The 14677-nt window shown below is 38.3% G+C and overlaps 1 protein-coding gene across 3 annotated transcripts in view; it reads right to left on the bottom strand.

The window, feature by feature from the left end:
• Nucleotides 1–14677, bottom strand: part of NAALADL2 (N-acetylated alpha-linked acidic dipeptidase like 2) — a 1599429-nt gene that overhangs the window by 666507 nt on the left and 918245 nt on the right. For all 3 annotated transcript variants that reach the window (XM_081570965.1, XM_081570964.1, XM_081570966.1), the window contains one exon: nucleotides 2867–2986. In XM_081570965.1, coding sequence (XP_081427091.1) covers nucleotides 2867–2986 — 120 coding nt within the window. The remainder of the gene's footprint in view (nucleotides 1–2866; nucleotides 2987–14677) is intronic.

Here is a 14677-nt window from a genome sequence, read left to right as displayed (position 1 = left end):
AAGTATTGGAGTTTCAGCTTCAACATCAGACCTTCCAATGAATGCCCAGGATTGATCTCTTTTAGGATGGATTGATTGGATCTCCTTGCAGTCCAAGAGACTCTCAAGAGTCTTCTCCAACACCACAGTTCAAAAGCATCAATTCTTCAGCGCTCAGCTTTCTTCACCGTCCAACTCTCACATCCATATATGACCTCTGGAAAAACCATAGCCTCGACTAGACGGACTTTTGTTGGCAAAGTAATGTCTCTGCTTTTAAATATGCTATCTAGGTTGGCCAAAACCTTCCTCCCAAGGAGTAAGAGTCTTTTAATTTCATGGGTGCAGTCACCATCAGCAGTGATTCTGGAGCCCCAAAAAATGAAGTCTGACACTGTTTCCACTGTTTCCCCATCTATTTCCCATGGAGTGATGGGACCAGATGCCATGATCTTAGTTTTCTGAACGTTGAGCTTTAAGCCAACGTTTTCACTCTCCTCCTTCACCTTCATCAAGAGGCTCCTTAGTTCTTCTTCACTTTCTGCCATAAGGGTGGTGTTATCTGCATATCTGAGGTTATTGATATTTCTCCCAGCAATCTTGATTCCAGCTTGTGTTTCTTCCAGCCCAAGGTTTCACATGATGTACTCTGCATGTAAGTTAAATCAGCAGGGTGACAATATACAGCCTTGACGTACTCCTTTTCCTATTTGGAACCAGTCTGTTGTTCCATGTCCAGTTCTAAATGTTGCTTCCTGTCCTGCATACAGGTTTCTCAAGAGACAGGTCAGATGGTCTGGTATTCCCATCTCTTTCAGAATTTTCCATAGTTTATTGTGATCCACACAGTCAAAGGCTTTGTCATAGTCAATAAAACAGAAATAGATGTTTTTCTGGAACTCTCTTGCTTTTTTGATGATCCAGCGGATATTGGCAATTTGATCTCTGGTTCCTCTGCCTTTTCTAAAACCAGCTTGAACATCTGGAAGTTCATGGTTCACGTATTGCTGAAGCCTGGCTTGGAGAATTTTGAGCATTACTTTACTAGTATGTGAGATGACTGCAATTGTGCATTAGTTTGAGCATTCTTTGGCATTGCCTTTCTTTGGGATTAGAACGAAAAGTGACCTTTTCCAGTCCTGTGGCCTTATACCATGATCTATATATATCTATATACCATGATCTAGTCTCATACCATGATCAAAACTGTACCCTTGATTTAAAATTTCATGTTCTTGCCCCTCTACCAGATTTACACTGTTGTTTGAGGAGTGCACTCTATTTTATTTCCTTCCTTATGCATTTGTGATACTTATCTATAAATTGAAGATAATGATCCATACCTCAACACTATGGTGATTGTAAAGATTAATGTGAAAATATGTTAAAAATGCTTAGAAAAATATTTAGCCCACATTTCTAACAATGTTACTTCTAGAAGTAACAATAATAATTATTATATAATTATTATAAATGTCCTCTTTATAACTTATCTGACTTATGAGGATTTTCACATATTTTAAATGTTGTATGTTGCAATTATTGTACAGTATTCAGCTGTGCAAATACAGCATGATTTTCAGTGCTAAACTGGATGCATGTCTGAGTACTCAGTCGTGTCCAACTCTTTGCTGCCCCATGGACTGTAGCCTGCCAGGCTCCTCTGTCCATGAAATTTTCCAGGCAGGAATACTGGAGTGGATTGCTATTTCCTACTCCAGGGGATCTTCCCAATCCAGGGATCGAACTCACGTCTCCTGTGTCTCTTACATTGGTAGGCGGATTCTTTAGCACTGAGCCACATGGGAAACTGAAACTAGATGCATATATCATTTCAAATATTTTCTCGCATCATTGGCCATCATGTTTTTATCATACCTGTTTTCCCCCCTTAGAATATATTGATTGAAATGGAATTATTGGGTCAAAATGTGATTATTTTAAGCCCTTTAATGCATACTGATATATTATCCTACAAAACACTAGTATCATTGTTATCAATGCACATTTTCAAGACTATCTTAAAATTCTGGCCTGTTACCTATTATCAGACATTGATTTAAGTATGAGGGCATCCTTGGAAGATAATTTAAAAAAACAGGCAGAGAATGTTTTCTTGTATCCTTACAGAGTGTGCCAACAGAGTTCTGGAAACTTTTTTGCTCTTAGGAGTTAGCAAAGCTCATATAGTTTTGAATGAGGTGAACTGCAATACAAGTTGCAATACAGAGCATTCCAGTGACAGAACTACACTGACCATTCTTTTTTAATAGGAAAAGAAAATGAACTAAGGAAGAGCAGTAGTGACTCTCTATTGTGATGGCTCATTATGAGATACTTAGATTGAACTGCTTTAATTATGTAAATGCATTTAGTGAATGAGTGTTAATAAACTTCTATTTAAATAAAATAAATCAAAACTCTGCCTCTTCTTAGTATATTATACTTTAATTAAATTTCTGAGCACAGCCAGTAACTATGAAGTTATACAGTCGACAAAATTAATCACTGAGGAATGTAAATCAGCGAGATACTAGTGTAACATAAAGCACATGGTAATTAGATAATAGATTAGAAGTTTCACAGATGTCATAAGAAGAGGACACTCTGGTTCTAATTTTTACCATTCCAGATAGATGTTATAAAGGGAATGCCAATTTTATGAAGGTCCCACAAGCACAATATCTTAAAAATTTTAATATGAAATTTTCCATTTTGGAAAAGTTATCTTCCTGTGACACATTACGCCTCTTTCTCTCTCTCTCCACACTCTTGCTCACACACACATATATACATACACTCTCTCTCTTCATGTTCCCAGATACACATGTAACCCCAACTAAACAAAATATTCACCCCACAACCAAATGATGGGCACCGGACTAACCTTATAAAGTAGTGGCAATTTTCCTAATTTCAAGAGTGCAATCCGATTTGTGATATTTTTCATTTTTTTAATCCGCTTTAAGTCATCTGCATTTCCATAACTCACATCAATGACTTCAGCCTGAAAGAGAAAACAAAGAAAAATAAAGCCCTGTCAGGAGAATTAGGACAAATTGTCCGTTTAGTATAACAAAATCATCCATAGTAATTTGAAATGTTCAAAGGAGAACTAATCTCTCTTATGTGTCCCAATCATGACCTTTCTAGTTGTATCAGGGTACAACAATTTTGCTTTGAGAGGTCACTAAAGAAAAAGGTTTAGAGTTATATTTGTTTTTTACTCACAATTATGGAAAAGTTACAAATCCAGTTTATGTCTCTAAAAGACCACAAATTTTGGTATAGTCTACACTCATATTTCTGGAATTTGAATCAGAAAACTGAAAAATTCATTTCCTTAAGGTTCAACAATAATCATGCCATTCTGAGATATGGAAACAACTCAAAGATTCTATATGTTATCCAAATTAAGTACAAAGTTCATGACGCCCAGCTGTTCAGGATGTGCACATAATCCAGCTCTGAATGACAACCCCTGGGTTATGTAGGATACAACCTGTACAGCCACACATACTACTATGATATCCAAAACTTCAGACTATGCCTCCAAATAACTATTTCTGTCACCTTTCCCATTAGCCCCCTAGAGTTATATTTTATAGCAATATTTCTCATTTTTAAAGTCTCTTTCATTGACATATAAGTTGTTACCTTCCCAGAACTTTTAATGGGAATCCTCTGATGTGGTTATTTCCTTCCCCACTGGAAAAGTACTGCCCTGAGTGTTCAATTCAGTGTACACCTATAGCCAAGATGATTTCTTTCAGCTTTACTTTTGTAAATTTTAATTCAAATAAAGCTGTTATGCTTTCCATATGGTGCTGCACTCAATATCTCGACATGCCAGCAAATTTGGAAAACACAGCAGTGGCCTCAGGACTGGAAAAGGTCAGTTTTCATTCCAATCCCAAGAGAGGCAATGCCAAAGAGTGTTCAAACCACTGCACAATTGCACTCATCTCATACGCTAGTAAAGTAATGCTCAGAATTCTCCAAGCCAGGTTTCAACAGAACGTGAATCAAGAACTTCCAGACATTCAAGCTGGATTTAGAAAAGGCAGAGATCAAATTGCCATCATCCATTGGATCATCGAAAAAGCAAGAGAACTCCAGAAAAACGTCTACCTCTGCTTTACTGACTATGCCAAAGCCTTTGACTGTATGAATCACCACAAACTTTGGAACATTCTTAAAGAGATGGGAATACCAGACCATCTGACCTGCATTCTGAGAAATCTGTATGCAAGTCAAGAGGCAGCAGTTAGAACCAGACATGGAACAACAGGCTGGTTCCAAATTGGGAAAGGAATACATCAAGGCTATATATTGTCACCTTGCTTATTTAACTTAAATGCATAATACGTCATGCGAAATGATGGGCTGGATGAAGCACAAGCTGGAATCAAGATTGCCAGGAGAAATATCAGTAACCTCAGATATGCAGATGACATAATTCTTACAGCAGAAAGCAAAGAGGAACTCAAGAGCCTCTTGATGATGATGAAAGAGGAGAGTGAAAAAGCTGACTTAAAACTCAACATTCAGAAAACTAAAATCATGGCATCCTGTCGTATCACTTCATGGCAAGTAGATGGGGAAACAATGGAAACAGTGGCAGACTTTATATTCTGGGGCTCCAAAATCACTGCAGGTAGTGACTGCTGCCATGAAATAAAAAGACACTTGCTTCTTGAAGAGCTCTTTTAAAAAGCTATGATCAACCTAGACAGCATATTAAAAAGGAGGGATGTTACTTTGCTGACAATGGTCTGTTTAGTCAAAGCTACAGTTTTTCCAATAATCATGTATGAATGTGAGAACTGGATCATAAAGAAAGTTGAGTGCTGTAGAATTGATGCCTATGAAGTGTGGTGTTGGAGAAGACTCTTGAGAGTCCCTTGGACTGCAAGGAGATCCAACCAGTCCATCCTAAGGAAAATCAGTCCTCAACATTCATTGGAAGGACTAATGCTGAAGCGGAAGCTCCAAAACTTTGGCCACCAGATGCAAATAACTGATTCACTGGAAAAGACTCTGATGCTGGGAAAGATTGAAGACAGGAGGAGAAGGGCACGGCAGAGGATGAGATGGTTGGATGACATCACTGACTCAATGGACGTGAATTTGAGCAAGCTCTGGGAGTTGGTGATGGATAGGGAGGTCTGGTGTGCTGCAACTCATGGGGTCTCAAAGATTCGGGCATGACTGAGCTACTGAACTGAACTGATGCTTTCCAATGATAAAATTATAATACAAAATTTGCTGTTTCAAAATATAGCATATCTATGTTGAGGTGTTGATAAAAAAAATTAGTGGTGGTAAATAATGAAAGAATGGAGATGAAGAATTTAGATGTCTAACTTCCCATCCTTCTCAGCTGGCACTAGCACACTTCGGTCAGTTGTATACAAAGCGCCTCCACAGAAAGCTCATTTGAAGAATATGTGAACGCCAATAAGAGATGGGTAAATCTAACTATTCAAGGAAACATTTGTGGCATGAAATATTTCCTTTGCCGTTACATTCATCTGCACCTGTGGAAAAACTTACTAATATGTTAAAATCCATTTCAAATATTACCTACCTGATGAACTGTAGCTCTCTGATGCCCAATTTTATTTGAATTTATCTACTTTTGATCCCCAGAGTGATCTATTTCTGCCTCTCTTAAGACTTGTATCTTTATACATACATGTGTCTAATAGTTTCAATATCAATTACAGTGTAATTTCCTCAGTAAAGGTCCCATCACACACCTATTTTCATCCAGGTGTCCAACATACACTATCAGCCTATCTATCTTGACTTGAAATAATTACAGTATCTCCTAAAAGTTAAGTTATGTACTTTCAAATATATTTGCCAAGAAAATTTAAATGTTAAAATTACTTTTGTTACAGTGGTTCTTGATCATAATTTTGCTCCTAATAAAATGTCTTATTAATTTGATTTTGTAGTTTGCTGATACCATTACCACATAAATAATTATTGATTCACAATTTTAAAGCATAATTAAATAAATGATCACATAACATTAATGATTACAATGCAAAAATGAGAATTCATTTTTCCATTGCAACTTTGCAAGCTCTCTACTAATTATGATTCACTGATAGCATCTTTAAACAGGGATATTATTCAATCGGTTATATTAATGAATATATTTTCATATTTAGAAGAAGTGGGGGGGGGACTATACTGGTCTGAGAGGGTGTAGGCCAGACTATGACTTTGTTTTTGTACATATCAGAAAGCTAGTAAAATACAATTCTGTAAAAGGTAATTATGTTATTGGAAAGTCACAGCAGCTGCATAAACAACGGTGATTTCAATTAAAGAACTCTGTAGCTCACCTTCTATAAATAGTACATATAATATCAATGATTAAGCATTTTAACATATATGAGGGTTTTTTCCCCCACAAAAATATTCCCCAGCACAGGCATCATTTTAATAATTTATTGTGGCTTATGTACTTTAAGGCTATGCATTAAAAGTCAATAATTACAGAAGTCTCAATGCTCTGACAGTCTGACAGGTGATAATAAAAATTATCTATTGCCTTCACAGGATGCTTCTGAACCAGGTCCTTTCTGAAAGTCTTTCCTATTTGCCTCCAAATCACAGCTGCAAGAAAGCACTGAATTTTTCTGAGATAAATCAATATACAGCAATATGATAAAATGTCAAGCCATTTTTTTTCCCAACCATTCTTGTTGCTGCAGTGAACCTCTTCTTATTGTGTGTATCTTGTCACACTAGAAAATTGTCCACTTACCCAGTTGGGGTACTAACTTTATATTCAAACACCAGGATTAAATCACCTCTGAGTAGTCTTTGGGAAAAGGCAAGTGAATAGGAACCTAGGTGCTTGTTGAACTATTCATTTTATGTGCACCAGTTTTTCCCTGACACATACGAAAGTGTAAATGAGAGTTGCAAAATAAGACAGAAATATCGGAGGGTGGTCCTAAGATGGTGGAGGAATAGGACGGGGAGATCACTTTCTCCCCTACAAATTCATTGAAAGAACATTTAGACACCAAGAAAATTCCACAAAACAACTTCTGAATGCTGGCAGAGGACATCAGGCACCCAGAAAGGCATTGTTTTCGAAAGGAGGTAGGACAAAATATAAAAGATAAAAAGTGATACAAAAGAGGTAGGGACAGAGATCCGTCCCAGGAAGGGAGTCTTAAAAAAGAGAGAAGTTTCCAAACACCAGGAAACACTCTCTCTGGAGGGTCTCTGGTGAGCCTTGGAATCTCAGAGGGCAAAATAACCAGGAGGAAAAATAAATAAATAATTAAAACCCATAGATTACATACCTAACAGCAACTCCCAGCAGAGCAGCAGCCCAGACGTGTGCATCCCCCACTAGCTGGACAGGGAGGGGCGGGCTGCATTGCTTTGGGTAAGGACTGGGCCTGAATGCCCCGAGGGCAATATGAGGGAACTAGCTTGAGACAGCAACCCAGACTGTGGGATAGCTATCTCGCGAAAAGCCTTAACCTAAGACACCGCCAAGCCCGCTCACAGAACAAAGGACTGAGCAGAGCTAGCCAGCTGCAGACAGGCCCATTCCCTGCCAGAGATTGGCATGCGAGGACAGCCAGAGCCGGAAGGGTGCAATCACAGCCCCAGAGAGGCATCCTATAACAAACTGCAAGCAGACCTCCTTGCTAACCAAGACTTCTTGGGATTCTGGAAGGTCAACACCTGCTGGGAGGGTCGCAGCGAGAGATCTGCTCCCCAGAAGAGAAACACGGCATACCTGAGAAGGCATGCCCCTTGTACACCCAGAAAACTGAGCGGCTGGGACGGGGGAGGGGAAAAGTCACAGCCCCTGACTGCGCTAGCCAAACACTTGGTCACCTGAGCTGCTCGGACCTGGGAAGGGCACAAAACCCAGGATCAACCAAGTCTGTGCCTTCGTGGCATACCCAAGAACTTGAACCTGAGCGGCTTAGACCTGGGAAGAACAGGCAACCCCAGGGGCCCGCATCAGACAGTTCCCGGCAGAGCAACCTAGACCCTGAGCAGTGTAGACTGGGAAAGCACACACGCTGTGAGTGGGGGCAAACCCAGTGTGGCTGAATCACTGTGAGCACATGCCAGTGATATTTGTTTGCAGTGTTCTTCCCTCCCCACTGCACGACTGAACAAGTGAGACTAAAAACAAGTGACCACCACTGCCCCCCTTGTGTCAGGGCAGAAATTAGACGCTGAAGAGACCAGCAAACAAAAGAAGCTAAAATAAACAGAGGGAACCGCTTTGGAAGTGACAGGTGCAATAGATTAAAACACTGTAGTTAGCACCAACTATATAGGAAGGGGTCTATAGACCTTAAGAAGTACAAGCTGGACCAAGGAACTATCTGAAAAGGAACTGACCCCACACTGTCTGCAACAGCTCCAGAGAAAGTCATAGATATATTTTTACTATTATCATTTTTTAAACTATTAAAACTTTTTATTATTATTATTATTATTTTACTTTTTTATTTTTAAGACCCTATTACTCCTTCAATTTTCATTTTTATAACCTACTATTACCTTGCAAAAAAAAAAGACCCTATTTTTAAAGCAAACTTCATATATATATATTTTATAATTTTTGTGACTCGTGTTTTTTTTTTCTTTTCTTTCTTTCTTTTTTTTAATATTATATTTTTGAGAATCTAACCTCTACTCTAGATTTTTAATCTTTGCTTTTTGGTATTTGTTATCAACTTTGTATCTTTAAGAACCCAATCTTCAGTACCCATTTTTACTTGGGAGCTAGATCACTGGCTTGATTGCTCTCTCCCCCTTTTGATTCTCCTTTTTCTCCACCAGGTCGCCTCTATCTTCCCCCTCCCCCTTTTCTTCTTGACCCAACTCTGTGAATCTCTTTGTGTGTTCTGGCCTGTGGAGAACACTTAGGGAACTGATTACTGGCTGGATCTGTCTCTCCCCTTTTGATTTCCCCTTTTCTCCTCCTGGCCACCTCTGTCTCCTTCCTCCCTCTTCTCTTCTCTGTGTAACTCCGTGAACATCTCTGAGGGACCCAGACTGTGGAGAGCATATAGGGAAGTGATTACTGGCTAGCTTGCGCTCTCCCCTTTTTATTCCCCTCTTCTCCTTCTGGTCATCTCTATCTCCCTCCTCCCTCTTCTCTTCTCCATGTAACTCTGTGCACCTCTCTTAGTGCCCCTCACTGTGGAGAAACATTTCATCATTAACCTAGATGTTTTAACATAGGTGCTGTATAGATGGGGAAGTCTTGAGGCTACGGTAAGAATAAGACTGAAAACCAGAGGCAGGAGGCTTAAGTCCAAATCCTGAGAACACCAGAGAACTCTTGAATACAGGAAGCATTAATTGATAGGAGCCCAACAAACACCTCCATACCTACGTTGAAACCAAGCACCACCCAAGGGCCAAAAAGTTCCAGAGTAAGCTATACCATGCAAATTCTCCAGCAACACAGGAACATAGCCCTGAGCTTCAATATACAGGCTGCCCAAAGTCACACCAAACCCAGTGACATCTCAAAACTCATTACTGGACACTTAATTGCACTCCAGAGACAAGAAATCCAGCTCCACGCACCAGAACACTGACACAAGATTCCCCAACCAGGAAACCTTGACAAGCCACCCATGTAACCCCATTCACAGTGAGGAACCTCCACAATGAAGAGGAACCACAAACTGCCAGAACACAGAAAGGCCATCCCAAACACAGCAATATAAACAAGATGAAAAGGCAGAGAAATACCCAGCAGATAAAGGAACAGGATAAATGTCCTCCAAACCAAACAAAAGAGGAAGAGATAGGGAATCTACCTGATAAAGAATTCTGAATAATGATAGTGAAAATGATCCAAAATCTGGAAAACAAATTGGAGTTACAGATAAATAACCTGGAGACAAGGATTGAGAAGATGCAAGAAAGGTTTAACAAGGACTTAGAAGAAATAAAAAAGAGTCTATATGTAATGAATAATGCAATAAATAAGATCAAAAACACTCTGGAGGGAACCAACAGCAGAATAAAGGAGGCAGAAGATAGGATAAGTGAGGTAGAAGATAGAACGATAGAAATAAATGAAACAGAGAGGAAAAAAGAAAAAAAGAATTAAAAGAAATGAGGACAACCTCAGAGACCTCTGGGACAATGTTAAACGCCCCAACATTCAAATCACAGGAGTCCCAGAAGAAGAAGACAAACAGAAAGACCATGAGAAAATACTCGAGGAGATAATAGTTGAAAATTTTCCTAAAATGGGGAAGGAAATAATCACCCAAGTCCAAGAAAGCCAGAGAGTCCCAAACAGGATAAACCCAAGGCGAAACACCACAAGACACATATTAATCAAATTAACAAAGATCAAACACAAAGAACAGATATTAAAAGCAGCAAGGGAAAAACAACAAATAACACACAAGGGGATTCCCATAAGGATAACAGCTGATCTTTCAATAGAAATTCTTCAGGCCAGAAGGGAATGGCAGGACATACTTAAAGTGATGAAAGAAAATAATCTACAGCCCATATTACAGTATCCAGCAAGGATCTCATTCAAATATGAAGGAGAAATCAAAAGCTTTACAGACAAGCAAAAGGTGAGAGAATTCAATACCACCAAACCAGTTCTCCAACAAGTGCTAAAGGATCTTCCTTACACAGGAAACACAGAAAAGGTATATAATCTCAAACCCAAAACAATAAAGTAAATGGCAAAGATATCATACTTATTACTAATTACCTTAAATGTAAATGGGTTGAATGCCCCAACCACAAGACAAAGGCTGGCTGAATGGATACAAAAACAAGACCCCTATATATGTTGTCTACAAGAGACTCATCTCGAAACAAGGGATAGATACAGACTGAAAGTGAAGGTCTGGAAAAAGATATTTCATGCAAATAAAGACCAAAAGAAAGCAGGAGTAGCAATACTCATATCAGATAAAATAGACTTTAAAACAAAGGCTGTGAAAAGAGACAAAGATGGACACTACATAATGATCAAAGGACCAATCCAAGAAGAAGATATAACAATTATAAATATATATGCACCCAACATAGAAGCACCGCAATATGTAAGGCAAATGCTAACAAGCATGAAAGAGGAAATTAACAATAACACAATAACAGTGGGAGACTTTAATACTGCACTCACACCTACGGACAGATCAACTAACAGAAAATTAACAAGAAAACACAAACTTTAAATGGTACAATATAACAGTTAGACCTAATTGATATCTATAGGACATTTCACCTCAAAACAATGAATTTCACCTTTTTCTCACGTGTACATGGAACCTTCTCCAGAATTGATCACATCCTGGGCCATAAATCTAGCCTTGGTAAATTCAAAAAAATTGAAATCATTCCAAGCCTCTTTTCTGACTACAATGCAGTAAGATTAGATGTCAATTACAGGAAAAAAACTATTAAAAATTCCAACATATGGAAGCTGAAAAACACGCTGCTGAGTAACCAACAAATCACAGAATAAATCAAAAAAGAAACCAAAATATGCATAGAAACGCATGACAATGAAAACACAACATCCCAAAAACTATGGGACACTGTAAAAGCAGTGCTAAGGGGAAGATTCATAGCAATACAGGCTCACCTCAAGAAACAAGAAAAAAGCCAAATAAATAACTTAACTCTACACCTAACACAACTAGAGAAGGAAGAAATGAAGAACCCCAGGGTTAGTAGAAGGAAAGAAATCTTAAAAATTAGGGCAGAAATAAATGTAAAAGAAACAAAAGAGATCATAGCAAAAATCAACAAAGCCAAAAGCTGGTTCTTTGAGAAGATAAATAAAATTGACAAGCCATTAGCCAGACTAATCAAGAAACAAAGGGAGAAAAATCAAATCAACAAAATTAGAAATGAAAATGAAGAGATCACTGTCGGGAGCTGCCATAGGCATTACTGACAAAATGGAGGCACGGCCCCAACCCCCTCTCCTCATCCCGCAGGCACGGTCCCGGGATGAAGGAGTTAGGTCTTGTGATTCTGATTTGTCCTTTCCTTCCTCCGGTTGAGTTGGCTGGAAAGAATGTTATAATCCATAAAGTTAACTATTGACATTTGTTCAAGGATCTTCACAAAGAATGCTCCAGGATGAGCACATAGGCTGCAGCTTGAGACCATGAGAAACATTGTTATCTGAAACCTGCCTGTAAGGGGAATGTTTATGGCAAAAGAAGTTTGCTGAGTTTAGGGGTTAAGAATGATTAAGAATAGTTAGAAGCTAAAAGTTCAAGGTATGTTGTAGTGTTGGCATATTTTACTATAGCTTACGGAAACTAGGTATTTTAAGATACTAATAGCTAAAAGCCTTTTTAGGAGATGATGAGCTTAAGTTACTAGGGGATAGCAGGATTTAAAGAGATAAGACATAAACTGAGGAATGTGGTATACAGCCCAGAGACAAACTTGACTTACAATGTTATCACAAGGACACTTAAGAGGGAACTCTGAAGGACAACAATGATTTATGGAGACAGTAAATATGGGTGAGGGGAAACTGAAGATGTCATACCTCTGACCTAATGCTTTTGTAAAAGTATAAAAGAAAACCTAATGCTTAAAATAAACATGCAGCCCAGTGCTTTGAGCCAGAGACTGCATCATTTTCATTTGCCGACCCCGTTCATCCCTTCAGGGCATTTTCCTGGCTGCCGGAGCTGGACTCCGGCAGTTCACAACAGACAACACAGAAATACAAAGGATCATAAGAGACTATTATCAGCAACTATATGCAAGTAAAATATACAACTAAGAAGAAATGGATAAATTCTTAGAAAAGTACAACTTTCCAAAAGTGAACCAGGAAGAAATAGAAAATCTTAACAGACCCATCACAACCACGGAAATTGAAACTGTAATCAGAAATCTTCCAACAAACAAAAGCCCAGGACCAGATGGTTTCACAGCTGAATTCTACCAAAAATTTAGAGAAGAGCTAACACCTATCCTACTCAAACTCTTCCAGAAAATTGTAGAGAAAGGTCAACTTCTAAACTCACTTTATGAGGCCACCATCACCGTAATACCAAAACCTGACAAAGATGCCACAAAAAAGGAAAACTACAGGCCAATATCACTGATGAACATAGATGCAAAAATCCTTAATAAAATCCTAGCAAACAGAATCCAACAACATATTAAAAAGATCGTACATCATGACCAAGTGGGCTTTATCCCAGGGATGCAAGGATTCTCCAATGTCCGCAAATCAATCAATGTAATATACCACATTAACAAATTGAAAAATAAAAACCATATGATTATTTCAATAGATGTAGAGAAAGCCTTTGATAAATATCAACATCCATTTATGGTAAAAACCCACCAAAAAGCAGGAATAGAAGGAACATACCTCAACATAATAAAAGCTATATACGACAAACCCACAGCAAACATTATCCTAAATGGCAAAAAATTGAAAGCATTTCCGCTAAAGTCAGAAATAAGACAAGGGTGCCCACTCTCACCACTACTATTCAACATAGTTTTGGAAGTTTTGGCCACAGCAATCAGAGCAGAAAAAGAAATAAAAGGAATCCAGATTGGGAAAGAAGAAGTAAAACTCTCACTGTTTGCAGATGAAATGATCCTCTACATAGAAAACCCTAAAGACTCCACCAGAAAATTACTAGAGCTAATCAATGAATACAGTAAATTTGCAGGATATAAAATCAACACACAGAAATCCCTGCATTCCTACACACTAACAATGAGAAAACAGAAAGAGAAATTAAGAAAACAGTTCAATTCACCATCACAATGAAAAGAATAAATACTTAGGAAGATATCTACCTAAAGAAACAAAAGACCTATATATAGAAAACTATGAAACACTGATGAAAGAAATCAAAGAGGACACAAATAGATGGAGAAATATACCGTGTTCATGGATCGGAAGAATCAATATAGTGAAAATGAGTATACTACCCAAAGCAATCTATAGATTCAATGCAATCCCTATCAACTTACCAACGGTATTTTTCACAGAACTAGAAAAAATAATTTCACAGTTTGTATGGAAATACAAAAAACCTCGAATAGCCAAAGCAATCTTGAGAAAGAAGAATGGAACTGGAGAAATCAGCCTGCCTGACTTCAGACTCTACTACAAAGCCACAGTCATCAAGACAGTATGGTACTGGCATAAAGACAGAAATATAGATCAATGGAAAAAAATAGAAAGCCCAGAGATAAATCCACACACCTAGAGATAAATCCACACACCTATGGACACCTTATCTTTGACAAAGAAGGAAAGAATATACAATGGAGGAAAGACAATCTCTTTAACAAGTGGTGCTGGGAAAAGTGGTCAACCACTTGTAAAAGAATGAAACTAGAACACTTTCTAACACCATACACAAAAATAAACTCAAAATGGATTAAAGATCTAAATGTAAGACCAGAAACTATAAAACTCCTAGAGGAAAACATAGGCAAAACGCTCTCCGACATAAATCACAGCAGGATCCTCTATGACTCACCTCCCAGAATATTGGAAATAAAAGAAAAAATAAAGCTTCTGCACAACAAAGGAAACTATAAGCAAGGTGAAAAGACAGCCTTCAGAATGGGAGAAAATAATAGCAAATGAAGCAACAGACAAAGAATCAATCTCAAAAATATACAAGCAAACTCCTGAAGCTCA

Source organism: Giraffa tippelskirchi, chromosome 2 (genome assembly GCF_054371585.1).
Source record: "Giraffa tippelskirchi isolate mGirTip1 chromosome 2, T2T-mGirTip1v1.2.pri, whole genome shotgun sequence".
NCBI classification, from domain to species: Eukaryota; Metazoa; Chordata; class Mammalia; order Artiodactyla; family Giraffidae; genus Giraffa; species Giraffa tippelskirchi.
Note: the sequence above shows the minus strand (reverse complement) of the source record. Positions and strands in the feature narration are given on the sequence as shown.